This window comes from Populus alba, chromosome 8, assembly GCF_005239225.2.
Source record: "Populus alba chromosome 8, ASM523922v2, whole genome shotgun sequence".
Lineage (NCBI taxonomy): Eukaryota > Viridiplantae > Streptophyta > Magnoliopsida > Malpighiales > Salicaceae > Populus > Populus alba.
The window spans coordinates 548,327-565,401 of NC_133291.1; the positions used below are offsets into that span (position 1 = coordinate 548,327).

The 17,075-nt window shown below is 37.7% G+C and overlaps 3 protein-coding genes and 1 pseudogene across 4 annotated transcripts; 2 read left to right on the forward strand and 2 right to left on the reverse strand.

Annotated features, from left to right (window-relative positions):
- Positions 1-1,555: 1,555 nt before the first annotated feature.
- On the forward strand, positions 1,556-4,416 carry LOC118045048 (uncharacterized). The gene is made up of 4 exons (XM_035053545.2): positions 1,556-1,785; positions 2,852-2,945; positions 3,067-3,171; positions 3,494-4,416. The coding sequence occupies exons 1-4, from the start codon at positions 1,604-1,606 to the stop codon at positions 3,761-3,763; spliced, it is 651 nt and encodes a 216-aa protein (XP_034909436.1). The 5' UTR covers positions 1,556-1,603; the 3' UTR covers positions 3,764-4,416.
- Positions 4,417-5,774: 1,358 nt separating this feature from the next.
- LOC118045047 (uncharacterized) lies at positions 5,775-9,332 on the reverse strand. Of its 2 annotated transcripts, none has more exons than XM_035053544.2 (8): positions 9,073-9,332; positions 8,143-8,961; positions 7,693-7,799; positions 7,535-7,611; positions 7,370-7,439; positions 7,067-7,163; positions 6,939-6,977; positions 5,775-6,595 (listed from the first exon to the last, which is right to left on the reverse strand). In XM_035053544.2, exons 1-8 carry the CDS (start codon positions 9,145-9,147, stop codon positions 5,900-5,902), a joined length of 1,980 nt encoding a protein of 659 aa, XP_034909435.1. In that variant the 5' UTR covers positions 9,148-9,332; the 3' UTR covers positions 5,775-5,899. The 2 variants fall into 2 exon arrangements, with proteins under 2 accessions (XP_034909435.1, XP_034909434.1); XM_035053543.2 differs by having other exon boundaries at positions 6,939-6,983.
- Positions 9,333-9,765: 433 nt separating this feature from the next.
- On the forward strand, positions 9,766-12,233 carry LOC118045143 (vacuolar protein sorting-associated protein 36-like; annotated as a pseudogene).
- Positions 12,234-12,258: 25 nt separating this feature from the next.
- On the reverse strand, positions 12,259-16,986 carry LOC118045046 (fasciclin-like arabinogalactan protein 17). Its single transcript, XM_035053542.2, has 3 exons — positions 15,499-16,986; positions 13,567-13,687; positions 12,259-12,744 (listed from the first exon to the last, which is right to left on the reverse strand). The coding sequence occupies exons 1-2, from the start codon at positions 16,814-16,816 to the stop codon at positions 13,614-13,616; spliced, it is 1,392 nt and encodes a 463-aa protein (XP_034909433.1). The 5' UTR covers positions 16,817-16,986; the 3' UTR covers positions 12,259-12,744; positions 13,567-13,613.
- Positions 16,987-17,075: the final 89 nt, after the last annotated feature.

A 17,075-nucleotide genomic window follows, 5' to 3' on the forward strand; every position in this document is an offset into this window, starting at 1 on the left:
GTTTGTTACTCTCGAAATTCCATCTAAATTTCCAGGCCAGTAGATTTCCCAATGGTATACACATATTCATTTTGGTGCTATTAGACTAGCCTTGTCTTATCATGGCCGTAAAGGTTTACCTGTTATAACAAGATTAGCTCTTCTAGATACCATATATCTAGAGTATCAACATGTATGCATTGGATCTCTTGAAACCACGCTCATTTGTGGCACAGTAGCTGTTATTTTCTATCCAAACTTCAATATAGCTTTGGATGACCCTCAACTCCATCACTTTTTAAAAGTCCAACTGCAACCTTTGAAAATGAAAGAGCTTGCACTCAATCAATCGAAAGCGGAAAGCACTCTTCCGGGCAATCGAAAACAGTCATTCTCTTTTCTTTATTCATGGCCTTGTTATCTCCAAAAGTCACTTCTCTCGTCTCAGCTGCTAATGCCTTATCTTTCTTCCTCAACGACCCTGATTCACGTCTTTCAATGCCTTAAGTTCTTACTCGAGTGACTGAATTCCATAGTGAATTTCTAAACCGGAAAGATCATCCCAAACTAAAAGATCACTGGTGCTGATCAAGTTTTAGACACCTATCAAGCCATAAACCTTTTGACAATGCATCTGAAGAAGAGACTCCTGATGACGAAACTCTTGTAACTTCTGAAGAATCTTTCACTGAAGATGATTCTTCTGACAATTGTTCTATGCCACCACCACTAATGGTTGATCCTCCTCTAACACAAACATCAGATCCCCAATTATCACAGACTCGGCAAGAGCCTACTTTGATCTCTACCACAAGAGTTAGCGTAGATGAATCAGTTAACAGTGATGATGAAGTCATTAAATTTGAATGACGTAATAGTGAATTTGTAACTCATTAAAACTACTCATTGAACTTTGGTTTATATGTTAGATTTTGTTACCCTAAATTTTGGATTGTTTTGGGTTTTTGTTTGGCCTATAAAAAAAACAACTAAAACTTCTTACTAGTAAAATTTATGATGGTGATGCCAACTCACTTAAAATTATACAGAATAATTTAGAGAAAATGACTCATGAGTTGTGTCAAAGATCACATTTCTCAAATATGTTAAAGCATATGTGGGCACAAACTTTAGCTTTAAAGAGATACTCTTCTTTTTGTCTTTATGTCAAACTATTTTGCATTATCTAATTTCAACATTGTTCTATGATGTACAAAGGTCTATAGCATCCACTCTTTTTGTATTATATATGTAAATACACAACAAAAATATTAATAGAAGATGTTAATTCAAAAGACAGTCCTCTCAATCAACTTTAAAGGAAGAGAGGAGGTGAATTAAAAGACTGAAAAGCATGTCTGGTGGATTTTTCATCTACGAGATATAACTTTTATTTTTGCCTACCAAGCTCTTAATTAAAAAGAAAAATCTAAATTTAATGGTTATTGGATAAGGACTAAATTGAGAATATCTTGAAACAACATGATTGAAATTGAGATTTTAAAAAGAAGGAGCCTTATGTAAAACATTGCTAAAATTCATAGGAGCATAAATATAATGTACTACCCTTTTTTTGCGTGGAAGAAATTGAATAAAAATAGCATAGAGAAGAGACTAAAAATTGATGGACAAGAAAAACCAAGAACTCATGGAAGATTTCGAAATGAAGGTATCCTTAACAGATACAGGGGCAATGGAGACTGAAGCAGCCGCCAGTAGCAGCAAATCCTCCAACACCCTTCTTTTGCTACGCAGATTCCTTGAAATCCAGCAAAGGAGAGCCCAAGCTTATGCCAAGCTCAAACAGTACTTTCTCTCCCTCCCTCTCATTTCTTTTTTTTCCTCCTCCGAAAAGCACTTCATTTGAGCTTTTGATATTATTACTGAATGTAAAGCTGGAAAAGACTATTTGGGGCAGCTATGTTTATGGATTTTATTTGAGAAGCTTAGTTCTTTTTTGGGTTTTAATTGGCTTATATCGATGAATTCGGGAGCGAAAAAAAGATTGATTTTTTAGAGGTAACCCGGCTGTGATTTTAGGTCTTTCTTCCTTAGAAAAGTTGTTTCTTTTGGGTTCTTGACTGGTTTCAGTTAAAGGGTTGAGATTGAGGAACAAAATGATTGAATTTTTAGAGTGATCTTTAGGAACCCTGTTGTGATTTTGGGTTAACTTCTTTAACTGGTAAGAAAGTTGTGTTATTTTAAAAAAATTGACGGTTTCAGATAAGGAATTAAGACTGGGGAACAGAAAAACTGAGTTTTGATGATCGTTTGGGAACCCCAATCTGATTTTAGGTTAATCTTCCTTTTATGGTTGTTTTCCTTTATATTTCTCAAATTCAACTAGTTTCTTAAGTATTTATTTGATAAAAATCTACTCCGTATGTTCTTTCGCAGCTAGACTGTGTCACAATTTGGTATATTTAATGCATTAATCATGTCCACCTCTTATCTTTCTTTATTTTTTCCTTTATCTATTTCTGCTTATGCCATGTAGGGTCAGTATCATTATGTTAAGTTTCCAGTTGTCCCATCCGTTATATTTGTCAGTTTCAGTCCTTGTTTCTCACTGAAAAGTTTGATCCTTCTTGCTTGTTCAACCAATCCTTCATGGGATAATCCAACTTGCTTACAGTTTCCTGGGAGTCCATATGGCTTCATTTGTGCCTAAGGACCTCTTCATGGATCTGTTATCTCGATCACATCATAGAGGCCTGATTTGTCTTTTTGGGAAATGAGTGAACAAGCTCTCGGAAATTGGACACAAGTCTCCCATCTGTCTTTTGATCTGAAAGTTTACTACAAAATAAGCTTTGGTCTGCATTATGTACAACTAAACTATTTATGGGGGATTCTAATGCTTGTTTTCCAGGGGTTTTACTGAATATATGGTCTCAGGAGGGGAATTAGCTTACCAGCAGCTTTGCAGCAAGATCACAGAAGAGTTCAATGACTGCTCCAAACAAGTACACCCACGATCCTACTCGTAGTATTTCTTTCTTTTCCTTTCCTTATCACTCTCTCCCCTTTTTTGTTTCTTCCTGGAACTCTGTATTTATTGATTTTTCCTATTCTACTTGAGTGCAGGTAATTGAAATGGAGTCCCTATTTCTAAACCCTGACCATGACCGAGTTGATCTGGCTCACCTTCTCAGAGACATCCAAACACAAGAAAAGCAGAAGTTGCATCTGGTACATGCTCGTGCAAACCTGTGATTTCTTTCATTGGTGTCCCTTTGGGAACTTTGGATAGAAACCTGCAATTATGTCTTCTTTTCTTATTGATTTTGATCTATGTCTAAGTCATTGGTTCTTTCAGTTGCTGAGTCAATAGTATTCAATCTTGTGCTGGGTAGATTCTATTTCTTTGTTTTCTTCCATAATACACATTTATGCCACTAATATTTTTATCAACACTCAAATGGGTCCTCTTAAAGACACGGAAGTTCCATTCATCAATTACCTGCTTCATGTTTGGTAGCATTTACATTGTTTCCTTTGCTTTCTCTTAAAGACAGCAACCATTCAGCTGTTAAAGAAGGCTGGTCGGCCATCAGAACGTCTTGTGAACCATGAAAACTGCAGATTTTCAAAACCAATGGAGCATGAGTGTGTGCACCTTCATGAAATAACTGAAGCTTCTGGAACTGAAGAGGCAGAAGCAGATGCTGAGTACGACAATGCTCTCAAGGAAGCAATCAGAGGTGTACAGGATTCTGTAACCACCATAAATGAACACCTGGAAGAAATCAAATATGAGATTGCAGCCCTTGAAGCCCAGTGACGCAACATTTTTACTGATCCAAGACTGCATGGCAAAAAAATTCACTAGAGGTGGTAAGAGTCTGCGGTAGTGAAAAAGGTGGCAAGAATCCATAATGCAGATTGCACAATTTCCATGCTTATCGAGTTAATGCTGTATTGTCTGGGTCAATGAAATGCAGATAAGATGCTCTCCTTTTTGTTTTCTGCTTTTCTCACGTATAGCAATCATAACTTTTGCAATTAAACACGCTGGTTCCATGTGAAACTGCTTCTTCCTTATTAGAATCTTCAATACCTAACTGGCATAAAACAAATAATATTGAAACTGGTATGCTTCATATTATCAACCATTCAGAGGACAATGAAACCTGACAAATGGAACGACAAAGGCCTCAAGCTGAGCCTAGAGCAGCGTCCCTGCTTGATTGGTTATGAGATGAGTATCTCCAACTGTAGTATGGGGCAAAGAGGGAAGATTTCATGAGACTATGCTTGGCAAATAGGTTGATTCTGTAGCTTCCTGGAAATTTACAAGGAATTCTATATGGTAATTTATAAGGGTTGTTTTGCATCTTTAGAGATTATTTGGTATTGTGTATTATTTGGTACTGCGATAACGATTGTTTTTCAGAATATTTTTATTTTGAAATCTGTTGCCCGATTCTCCCTAAACCTTCTCGTTTCATGAGATCCACCACCTCATAATATTTACGAACCTAACTTGTATTCCAAAACTGCATGCATCTACTCGTTCACGTATGAACCTTACTAAATAGAGATGACAATGACAATGGGCGGGTTACAGTTCTCCCATACCCAACCATATTGATCAGGTTTGAGGTGGAGGGAAATAGTTTTTCCCCATCGGGGTTTCGAGTGGGTCTAGGGAATCCCCATTAATATAATTTATTGCATTTAAAATTACTATTTGATTGCTAATATCCAAAGAAAAAGTTAGTATATATACACATAAATGTTGTACATGGTTAAATATACAAGTTATCAAAATGTAAATCTAACAGAAAATATTATTTTAAAAGTTCGATTATTTAAAAAGTAAAAGAGAAAAAAGAAAAAAAATTGCATGAGTATATATAATCAGGCACGGGTTTTTCACATGATGGGAGCATATACCCCGTCCCCGTCGAGGAAAAAATGCCCACCATCTCTGCCGGGTCGGATTTAATCAATTACATATAGAGATGGGTAATTTTGCCATCCCCAACCCTAATTGCAAATTATATGCTCTAGCCAGAGGGAAATATTAGTGGATTCCTCTGGCAGGTTGCACTGATAATAGTCCACATGCAGACAAAATGATTTTTAAATTATGATGGTTTTTAATTTGGAATCAATTGTTTACAAATCAAGGTTTTTGGAGCATGGTTTTAAAACTCGATCTGAGCAAAGTCCACATCACTGGTTGGAGGGTTAATCCAAGCAATTTTTGTTTCAACTTTGACCCCATGTATTCCTTTCTTGATTGACAATTTGCCACCAACACCAAGTGCAGAAAAACTGGACAAGCTAGCTGCTAGCTCTAGTGCTGACTGCAAGCAACTTTGTGGATGTTACGTGGCAGCTATGAAGTCTTCCCCTATTAACTCTGAGAGAGTTCAGAAACTCCCCAAACTTTGCCAACTCCAAGTCACCCTTCCTAGTGGCCCTAAAGTCGATTGTAGCTAGTGTTATTTGAGAAAATAAAGCTCAAGGGCAATCTTATGCAATTTCTTCAGGGATTTGATTCTTTTGTTGTTTTTGTGATGTGCAGGATTTGATTAAACAGTGAAGAAATTCTTTGAGACGGTGATATATATTGAGGAAACAAAGTTGGAGGGGTTGAGCATGGCTAAAAAATGCACTAAGAAAAGTAAATGTTTGTCTATTTAAACATGAATCTTATGTAATAAAACTTTGAAGAATTAATATGATGTTCCATGGGTGAGTTCAGAAATGTTCCATACCAACGCACATTTGTCCAGAATGGTGCCAATGCATGTCCACGCTATAATTCGAGTACAAAGACCATGTTGACAAACTTTAATGCAAAACTGGATAGTTAATAAGAGAGTGAACATAGTTTACAAATCCTGAAGGGGTGGTTTGAGGGGTGGTGGAATTACAATGCTTGACACATTTAACAGAAGGTGCAATGTTAGTCAACAATTTCTCCCTCTTCAACCCTATCAACTTCGTCAACAATATCACATTTTCCCCTGACAAAACAATTCCCCGGCTCGACTTGAGCATCATGTTCGATGTTGTCATCTCTATCACCAAAATTTTCAGCTATGGTGTTGTTCCTGTCTTCAGAAACTTCCTCCCTGACAAGTGAGGATTTTTTTTCTACAATCTCATCCTCATAACCATCTTCTTTGACCACTACTGAAGGAAATTTCAAGGGTTTCTCTGGCCAATCCTTGAAGAAAGAGTTCGCCACCATGAACCTAAAAACCTGCAACAATTGGCGCTTATCTCTCTTTATATCTGTGCTCAGAAGCTTCTCCAATAGTGTTGGCTTCCTTTCTTCATTTGCTGATCCAACCTGCTTGGCTGACCGACCTTTTTTGTTAAATCTTCCTCTTTTATCATTCTTGTTCCAGAATTTCCCTTTCTTAGTCAAGGATCTTCTGTTATCTTCCCTTCCATGCTCTTGTTTTTCTGAATCTAACAGATGCCGTGGTGGTATTTCTGCAACCTCAACTCCTAGTTTCTCTGAATTTAACACATGTGGTGGTGGTATTTCTGCAACTTGAACTCCTAGCTTCTCTGAATCTAACAGATAGTCTGGTGCTATTTCTGCAACTTCAACTCCTAGCTCAGCCTGCTTTGCCAAAATCTCCTTGAGTTGCTGCGTCAAACATGTCCAACAAATTACCAAAAGTTGAAGCATATTGCAGCTTAAGAATTTTCACTAGTTCCTTTCCTTGATATAAATTTCCATCACCTTAAGAAAAACCAACCAATCCTTTCATAATGCACCCATTCTTACTCTCTTTCACTCCGTTATAAAATGAGTTTTCTAGTGATGAATTATGTAAAAGGCTATAATTTCAAACAAGGAAGAGATCTATGCTGTGGAATAAAATGTTCATTGGCATATATATTTTGCCAGAAAAATGTGACCATCCATGGAATAACATATTATACAAACAAGGTCTTGTCAAGTGGCCCTAGTATATGGGGGGGTTTACCTTGCGACGAAGGTTGGCCTCTCTATCAATGACCTCCACCTGCTTCTGCCAGGTGTCAAGTTCATGATCAGCTCAATTATTTAAGTTAATAATTAAATGCAGCATAATAGTACAGAACAGGATTTCACCTTCTCGATGTTGGTTTTTGTTGGGTAGTGCTTCCTACGTGATTCACGCCATTGATTGATTTCTTGTTCCGTGTAAAAAACAGTTCTGCTAGGTTTACTGATGTACAGAGTTAAACCAGTAAACAAACAAAATGCAGAAATTAGTAGTGTAAAAGTGAAGGCGGACAATAAATCATAAGACTGGTATATGCAGTAAAGGGGTCTTCTTTTTTTCTTTTTTTTTTTTTTTTTTTGGGGGGGACTAAACTTCAGAGGAAAGAAAAGGCAAAAACAATGGCAGTTTACCTATCAAGCAAACATTACCTTTTCTCTTCTGTAGCTTGGTCTGTAAGATCAGTGCGACCAAATTTTGCTACCCTCTCATTGCCGTTCCCTGACGCATTTTTAGAGAACAAGGTTTAAACCACCTATCTCCCTCAAGACATACGAAGAGGAGGTGAGCTTGTAGTAAGGTCTAAGATTACAAACCTTTTCTGCCATGTTCATTAGAAAACTCAAGCTTTCTCTTTCCATTATCCATGCAATTGAAATCAGATTTCTGGTGTCTGCAGAAATTGAATTTCAGATGATTACAAGACAGTTTCATATAGTAGTGGAAGTTAGAAACCAAAAGTTTCAATACACACCCTGATTGTGATCGCCCTCTATTTCGATTATTTTTGAAGTTTTTTCCAGAAGACTTTTCCCATTTGGATTTTGGAGTACTACTCTGGCCATTTCTGGCAGTATTACCCTACAACAAGGACAAAACACTGGAATTCATCAATAATTGTAGGAATGCCATCAATTGGGAATGCACAACAGACATTTTGGAGAGGTAACAAAAAAAATGAAGAGAAAAGCGTCGACAAAACTACATAAAGATTTGGAACAAATTTCATATACAAAAAGCCAAATAATTAAATTGCAAGTGAGTAAACCTCACTAAAAAATTAGTGAAGCAACTTGAAAAACTTGCCAGCTACAATGAATGATAGCATACTGAAGCATGGAAAGTGCATAAAACAAACCATGATCACTGGATTGCATAAATGATATGAACTCAGAAAGAAATCGTCCAAGTTAAATACGGTTACCTGCCACCTATTGTATGTAGAGGGCTGCGAGTTCCAACTTTGCTGAGACGCAGATGAGTTCGCTTGCCCTTGCTGAGTTGCAATAGGCAATGGCTTTGCTCCATTTGCAGCCATTGGAACTTTCTCACTTTGCTGTAATGCAGGCGAGTTCCCTTCCACTTGCTGATTTGCAACATTTGGTCCATTTGCACCCACTGTGGGCATCAAAAAGCTCTGACCTTGCTGTGACGCAGACAATTTCCCTTGGACTTGCTGATCTGCAACATGCAATAGCTTCGATCCATATGCACTAGTTGTCGGCATTATGAAGTTGGGTTGGTTTGGATTAACTCGTTGCTCAGCTCCAAACGGTGGATTTACAAAAAAGTTCTGACTTTGAGCACCTACCACTTGGTGATTGCTTGAAGGGACATTAAAGGAACCAACTTGAGAATTTATTGACATTTGCAAAGGCATAACAGGATTCATCATATTCTGCATTGGATTTTGTAACAAACCCATATTTTGATTGAGTTGTTGTGGCAAATTGGGGAAACTAGGACCAAACAGCTCTCCTTGCAATTGGTTTACTTGATCCATCAACATCTTCAAAGCATTCAACTTGTTGACTTGATTTTGTAACTGAAGGATAGCCAGATCATTAGGTCCACTCAATATACCAGGTTGTTGAGCGATCAAAGGTGGCATATTAGCCATGGCCTGTCCATTGCTTAAAAGGGTGTTTGAATTATTGAAAGGAATTGGAATCTGAGGATTGACTAAACCCAGTTGCGGTTGCATTGACATTGAATTTGCTAAAGATGGGTTTGTTGAAAAAACCTGATAAATTCAACAAACAAAAGAGGAAAAAAACAAAAACAGCTCTAAATTAGAACAAAGAAAAAACCCTTTAACATACAAAATTATCAGACAGAGAGAGGGCTATAGTACCTGTTGATTAAGAGGAGCAGTGTTGCCCTTTTGCTTGTGATGCTTAGGACGACGGGAATTGAAGAAAGGTTTCATCTTTTGAGCATCAAGACTGCTACTTTACAAGTTGCAGAGATTTTTACTCAATTTAGAAAGCTAGAAGAGAGGGTGTTAGGGTTTAAGCTTTAACAGGAGGAAGGCGGGTTTATCTTTCTAGAGTTTGTACTTTGTAGGCTAGCCAGAAGCCACTAACGTGCTAGCACTAGCGTTTTTCTCTTCTCTTTTTTACTCTGCTAAAAATAAAAGGATAACTACATGCTTGTCCTCATGTGTACAGTTACTAAGCAATAATTCCCCAATCTTTAAACTGTAGCCAATTGTTCTCACATATTTCTTTGATTTATTACATTTGTCCCTCCTCATTGTTTCTTTTGATTCGTGCTAAAGAAAACTAGCATTATGCAGATGTCCAACGTGTTAATCATAAGAAGGGAAGAATTCACGAAAAGAAACTGGGACTAATTTAGAATTATAAGGACTTCTTTATTTTTTTAATGACTTCACTTTATGGCACCATTTCAACTATATATCATTAAAAGGGACTAATAAATTAATTTAAATACATTACAAGGACTAACATATAACTAACCCTCAAAGTTACGTTGTACTATATCTTAACGAACTTGACTCTTTTTCTTTTTTTTTTTTAAGATAAAAAAAGACAGAACATCCAAACTCAGATGGCACAACATCTACGACAATGTCGACCAGCACCACCGGCTTCTTCCAACCGGCCTCCGTGACCAGCAGTGGCTGTCCAGTCCTCCACCAAACCGAAGTAGAGTGCCACCTCCTTTCCGCCGTAGACCTTGAAACCGAACCCGCCACAAAAACCACCTCCATCAATTCTCTTGATTCCCGCCATTAAAATCAGGCCTCCTAACGGTCACCACACACCGCCTCCTCTGGTTTCCTTCCAATGCCAACACAGACAGTTCAAGTCCAATAACAATCTCTTTGAATTCTGTAACACATATATTTTCATCAATGAAGTCGATCAAGTCAATGTTTCACTCACCCCGGATCCGGTTTCAAATTTCAATGCATTCGAGGAGTGTTGTGGTGACTTTAGTGATAAGAGGGAAGGGGGGTATTGATGATTTTTTTGACAAAGTTTTGGGATTGTTGGAGAGGAAGGGCTTGGGAGATAGGTAATGATAGTGGTGGTGGGTCGGGTTCCGGGTCTGTTCGGGTTCGGTTGGTTGGTTATACTCCAGTGATGGGTCATTGAGGCTGGTGGGTGTGGCTGGTATATTGAGGAAAGAGCAGGAGATGTGGCAGAGTACTGGCAAGGGTATGCAAGAGGCTTTTCAAGACTTGAATGCTCTTTTGGTAATTGTTTTTTTATCAGAAAGTTTATTGCTCGTAGATGGTGTTTAGTTTTAACTGTTGTTATTGAGTTGTCTGATAATGGATTAGTATTTTATAATTGCATATGAACAATGTGTTCATGTATGAGCTTGTAGGAGATAATTAGTTGTAATTATTGGGTTATCTAGGAAACATTAATGGATTAGTGGTTGAAAATAACTCGATGCTGAGGATATGGTCTTGCATTTGTTAGATTATGCAAGAAACGAGAACAATAATTTTGGTTTTGACTTGTATCTAATGTGTTAAGCCAAATTGTTATTGCTCAATCACTTTCTTTTTGGTCATTCTGAAAAAGATAATAGCTTGCGGGAGATGTTTAGTTTCATTTTATCGCTACTTGACAATAGAGTAATGTATTAGTATTTGAAGTAACTTGACGTGAACTATTACGCACATGGACTGTTGCATTGCATAGACTACGTGAGAAGCAAATTATCTGAATGTTTGGATCTGTAACGAGACTGCAGTAGTTAGGTTTTGACATGGGCTGGTGTGCATTGCTTAGATTACGTGAGAAGTGAGTTATCTGAATGTTTGGCTTTGAAACGAGACTGCAATAGCTAGGTTTTGGCTTGTGTACAAGTGTTGAGTTAAATTGTTATTGTTTTATCACTATGGATTAGGCTGCTGCTGCTTTATGTTCTGTGGTTTTTAAATCTACAGAGCAAGGTTAAAGAGATGGTCATGCTAGCAGAGAAGATGAGGCAGAAGCTTTTGTCTGGCTCGAGCTCTCAAAGTAGTTCTGGAAATGATGAGGAAATGGGCTCCAAAGAAGACAAGCAAGAGTGGCTGTAGAGTGTTGGTATCATATCCCCAGTAACAGAAGAGTCTGCTGGTGCCATGTATCATCAACAACTGTCTCGTCAGGTCTATTTCGTTTGCCACCTGTCTGTATGCGTTTCTCATGGCTTAATTGTTTGATAAGAGAAATTTAGGTGGATCTTCTTAATATTACTTGCTTTTGTTGGCTGAGTTATGCTTCTTAAATATATATTGTTTTACTCGATTTTCTTCCCTTAAAGAAGAGAATCTCAAATTTTCTTTTTCGTTACTTGGTTAGCAGATTTTGTCAGAATCCCCTTAGAGAAAGCTGGAGGAATGATCAATCTTATAGATATCTATTGCCTCCTCAGTCGTGCTCCGGGCACGGGTTTGTATGATCTCTTGCTGTTGCTGTTGATAATGGGCCCTTATTCTTTCTGTGCTGTTCTACATAGAATTGATCTCGCCTGAGGATTTGTTGCAAGCATGTTCTCTTTGGGGGAAGTTTGATGTGTATGTATGATTCTATCCTCAATTACTCGGGCATTAAGTTGTCTGTTTTGAGATCCAAATATGGGGAGTAATCAATTTCTGTAGAATTCAAATAAACTTACTTGTGACGCGAGAAGAATTTGCTTTCTTAACTCTGAATCAATTACTAGAATTACTAGAACCAAAAAGAGATATTTTTTAAATTAGTATTTTGGCTTGTCTCACAATCTGCCCCATGAAATGTGTTCCTAGTTAGAAGAGAGTTTGGCATGGAGATAGAAAGGGGGGAAAAAACTATCCCTACAACAAATTCATTTCCTTGTTTGAGATCTGTGAATCGGTGTTCGCAATAGAAAATTATTGAAAGGGGTGAAACAACGCATATTACAGTACTGAATTGTGTGAAGATTGAGCAATTGGATGATACACAGCAATGCCCTATGGCCAAGGCATCAATGCTAACTCGCTTTGAGGGAGGGAGGGAGAAGCTTTAATTGAAGTGCTTAGAAAAGAAAGAAAGGTAAACAAAAGAGAGAAAAATTGCACAAAAAATTAATTACAATTTTCCTTTCTCTAATTGTGCATGAACACAAAAGAATACTTTTATTATATTATTCCCACATATTTCTGCCTACCTTCTTTTATTGTAGTGGGAAGCCCACATGGAATACTTACTCCTCACCTCCTCCATAGCTTTCCCCTCTCCACCAACCAACACCAGACAGCTCACCACCACCATACTTGGCACACAAAAAGGAAAAAAAAAATTAAAAAAGAAAAAGAGAAGAATATCTTGTGCTGTTCAAAGGGCCTCAAAAACTAAGGACAATGACCCTTTTCTTCCTATGCAATCATGGAACTTGAGTAACACAAAAACAATAAGAACATCATCACACCATGATCCCATTTCACCTTTGGTTGTCGGCTTCCCATGTGAAAAACTAGAACCTATTTGTAGAGAAGAAAATTCAGATACAAGGACTTTACATGATCTCAGCAGCTCACCTGCATTCAAGTCATATCATGCTATCATTAGCATAAACAATTTACAGTAAAACTTCAATTTTTAGGCTGTGATTTCCTTTTCCGTTGTGGTGGAAAGATGCATTTACTTTACTTGAAAGCAAATTGTTGCCCTTTTCAGGTTCAGTAAAACAAACTAGTCACACATTGACATGGAATTAGCTCAAACATCAAGAAGGTTCAAAGGGAATTGTGTGTGTGTGTGTGTAAAAGAAGAAGACTTTCTTACATTTTTTTAGTTTCACAGTGATAAATTACCATTTGTTTTGGTTAATGTGCCGGGATAAAAGGTAAAAAAACACATCTGGTTGGAAAAATAAAGATAAATATGTAAATTAAATCTTTAAGGGGCAATTTGAAGTGAATTTTTATGAAGGATATGAAAACAAGTTCCTTTTATCTTTACTATCTTTTTTTCTTTTTTTTTTTAATCTTAACCAGATGACGCTATCTTGTAGACATCAAGTTCTATACTTTCACCATGTATTCTTTTCTAACATCGTGCCTTTTTGTCAATGTGTGAGCTCTTGAAGGATGTAAGCAATGCACTGGATACTGCTGGGAGGTTGACCTCAACAATCACATGCTGCACAGCTTGGAATGAGTCTAGGTCATGGAGAAATGATATAAAACAATGTCGATTACATGGAATAGACCTAAACGAGCGGTTCCTATGTGATTTTCACTGGTTGTTAGGTTGCTGTGATTTGTCAACGCAGATTAAGAAACCCTAACGAAGAACAACGACATCAAACCTTTTATTTTATAGATGGATTAGGAGTAGAATCAACCTAAGAATTTCACCTTTATCCTTCTTTGAAGTATTCCTTTTCATACAAGCAAGTCTTTATTTACTGGCATGTGGTGAAATGTGAATCTTGCCCAAACGTCCCGAGCATCCTGCAAGCCACTTCAAGCAACTTCCCTGCCAAATATTATAAACATTAATGTGTTAAACACCCTTTAATTATACATATCAACTGAAAGCTACATGCTAACTTCGACAGGTTCGTGAAACCAACCACTCGACAACAACATAAAACCTAAAATAATTGCCCTAATCAACCAACCAGCATGCATTTGTATTGATACTTAATTTTGTCATGCATACTAAACAATGCCATTAAACACTCCAGAGGGGCAATTGCATGGAGGGCATATCCTCCGTGTAGCTGTCCAAGCCTGCCATGGGAGAGATCTGTGCAGTTCTTTCTCACAGCTAGAAAAGCAACGGTAGAAACAGGAACAGAGAGGTCTGATTTCTTATATATAATACAAGAAGTCAAAGAAACGTGTGGATACCAACTCTATGCCTTGAAATAAATAATGGAGTTTCCAGTTTGCGTAGCGTTTGACAGGATACCCCAACTGTATGCTAAAGATGGGTCCCAAAACCACTGACTGTATACTTTATACTCAAATAACTTGTAATAAAAACAAAATAAATCATGCCCTATAATTGTTTTCAAACCAAATGAATTTATTGTGTGCTAAGATCATAGACATAAATGAGCAAGAACACCCTGTCTTTTGTTGGCCTTTATAATTAAGAAGGGTGCAAGTCGGCATTACAAACAAAACACTATAATTCTTGTTATGGTAGGAGTTAGTGTGAGTGTGTATTTTTTCATCCAAGTCTTTTTATAAATTATAAGCGTGCAAGTCTTTATTTTTATTTAAAAATAAATTAAAATGAAAAAGTCATTTGTTAAAAAAAAAAAAGATCAGTTTTAAAATAAAATAAAACTCAAATACATCAGGTTTTAAGCCGGATTTTATAACAATAGATGAAATATAACAAAAAATAAATAATTTTATTTTATTTTCTCATGTTATATACCATTCTTGCTATAATCTATATAATTGGCATAGATGTTGACTTCACAACATCTTCATAAATAAATGATAATGTCATAATAAACATGATTGGTAGTTGCAAGGCATTGTCCTAAGAGATCATGAATCAAATTAAGAGAGGAGATGGCTGGCTCATGTAATGTTAAAAAGGAATATTTTCAGAAAAATCCCAAATTTTTTAGTCCACTAGCTTCTGATAATTGTGATTAACAAAAGAAAGGGCAGGATAATTAAGCTAAAAGCACCACAGATTTCATATCTTCTGCAATGTACTAATGTCTCACAGACACAACCCTAAATAAACTAAAGAGTAAAGACCCACCACAAGGTGGGGGGAAAGGAGGAAAAGACAAATATGCCATTCTGGCGAGCTCTGACCACCGACACTCACAATCCCCCATGCCAATACCTAACCCAAAAGCCAAAACCCACCCTTTTTCTGCCAAAGCCACCACCGGAACTTTTTTACTAAAACCGAAATATCGGTCATCATTAAAATTAACTCCCAAAGAAGTCCACAAAATAGGAACCTCAAGACTGTAACAATGCAAGGTCAGCAAATTCAATAACATGGTCACAAAAAAGAAAGAGACAAAAGAAAACCCTTTACCCTCCCCGCGAAATTAACCATCGAAGTATCTGTACCGAAACAGAAATATCGGCCCATATCGAAATTAACCCTGGAAGGTGGACAGTAACTAAAAAAAGAAAAACTAGCAGAGCAAGCAAATTCAATACAACACACCTGTAGTTAAAAAAAAAAAGCCCTCTACAGCTCCGGCCAAATAAACAACCAAAACATCTAAACCAAAACCGAAATAACGCCGAGACGAGATTTAAAAATAAAACACTAAGCAAGCGAAATTCAAGGGAACATACCTCTCCTTTGCGGCTTAGCAGCAACCTTAACACTCTTCATTTCCGTCTTGGTATCCGATTTCTCCTTCTCCTCTAATGGAAACAGAACCCCATCAATCCCCTGAACAGAGATCCTTCCATCTGTGTAAATATCAGGATCAAACAAATAAGCAGAATTCTCAGCATGTCCAAATTTCACAGACCCGTCAGCTTCTTGTGCCAAAACTTTGTGTGGCAATCTTAATGTATCATAAGAAATCTTCCCAAATCTTCTAACAGCATTGTACATGCTTTCTTCAGTTTGATACTCGGGTATCACATGGTAATAGATTATCTGCTCCGGTGCTCCTGGCTCACTCAATTGGTCTGTTGTGAGCTTAGCCATTGCTTCATCATTTGGGGCTAAAACTGTTAGCACATAACCTTCAGATACTAATCTTCCCATTTCTGTTGCTAATGATGTTAAATTAACAAGAATATCAGCCATTTCATTGTATCCTCCATACAAAAGAAGGGTTTCAATGAAATCTTTAACTTGTCTTTCTCCATTGAAATGGTGATGAGGTCCACCTGGACCAGGAGCTGGAGCCGGGGCAAGGGATGGGCCGGGTGCCATTGCATCGTAGATTGGTAGAACCGGGGCTGAACCGGGTTTTGCTGGTGGTGCTGGTTTCTTCAACCTGTGTGTTCTTGGATCAACCTCTGGTGCTCCTTCTGGTTTCACAGCTGAAATTGATTGCAAACTCCTGCGATTGTTGAAATCTTGTTGAACAGATCGTGGGATTAGCAACCTTTCAATCCCATGAATTACGCCATCTGGCCTCTCCACCGCATTCACTTGAATGATTTTCGCCGAGTCTATTAACTTCTCGCCGGATTGACTGCCGAGCTTGATTCTATCGCGGCACAGGGTGCTGTGGTGGTGAAGAGAAGAGTTATGGCTGAGATTGATTCTGTTGGGGACAATGTGATAAAGTAGGAGAGTCTGGAGAGACTTGAGATTGCCGGGTTCAAGCAAGAACCGCTTGAACTCGGGATCAAGATCACGTTCGAGAGCTTCATTTCTAGGAGCAAAGATGGTGATGTTGTGTTTACCAACAGCATCTTCAAGGGTTTGTAAAAGAAGTGCCTTTTCAACAAGTTCAGCCAGCTCTGTATAATGTGAGTCAAGAAGAGCTACAAGAACTGAGTTTGAGTTGATTTGGCCTGAATAAGACCCATTGCTATGGTTCTCTTGCAATGTAGAGGGGGAAGAAGAGAACCCCTGATTAAAATTTGAGAGAAGAAGAATAGAAGCGAAGAAAATGTGGATGCAAGGAGGTGAAGGCGCCATGGCCATTGAAGAAGGAAGAGATTGATGGAGGGTTAAATTGGCTTCTTGAGGAGGTGATGATAGATATATAAAAATAGAAGAGGCGAGGGGTAGGGTTGGTTTTGCTTGCTTCAAAGGCCAGTCTTTTCTTTCTTTCCCTTCTCAGTACTTTGTTTTTCTTGGGCTCCCTGTCTCTGGTGTTGTGTTTTATACTTTTATACATTCGTTGAAGGTACATAAAAGGATGGGAGAAGACAGTGACACAGTGTCTTGTTGGGTAGTTTAC

Bases quoted from the DNA above. Each gene is read 5' to 3' on its own strand.
- LOC118045048 (XM_035053545.2), top strand. From the start codon at position 1,604: ATGGACAAGAAAAACCAAGAACTCATGGAAGATTTCGAAATGAAGGTA. The intron at 2,946-3,066 runs GTACACCCACGA...ACTTGAGTGCAG, and splicing joins TCAATGACTGCTCCAAACAA to GTAATTGAAATGGAGTCCCT. The intron at 3,172-3,493 runs GTACATGCTCGT...TTTCTCTTAAAG, and splicing joins AAAAGCAGAAGTTGCATCTG to ACAGCAACCATTCAGCTGTT.
- LOC118045047 (XM_035053543.2), bottom strand. From the start codon at position 9,147: ATGAAACCTTTCTTCAATTCCCGTCGTCCTAAGCATCACAAGCAAAAG. The intron at 8,962-9,072 runs GTACTATAGCCC...TGAATTTATCAG, and splicing joins CTGCTCCTCTTAATCAACAG to GTTTTTTCAACAAACCCATC. The intron at 6,596-6,938 runs GTAAACCCCCCC...TGTTTGACGCAG, and splicing joins AGGCCAACCTTCGTCGCAAG to CAACTCAAGGAGATTTTGGC.
- LOC118045046 (XM_035053542.2), bottom strand. From the start codon at position 16,816: ATGGCCATGGCGCCTTCACCTCCTTGCATCCACATTTTCTTCGCTTCT. The intron at 13,688-15,498 runs GTATGTTCCCTT...AATATTTGGCAG, and splicing joins TGCTAAGCCGCAAAGGAGAG to GGAAGTTGCTTGAAGTGGCT.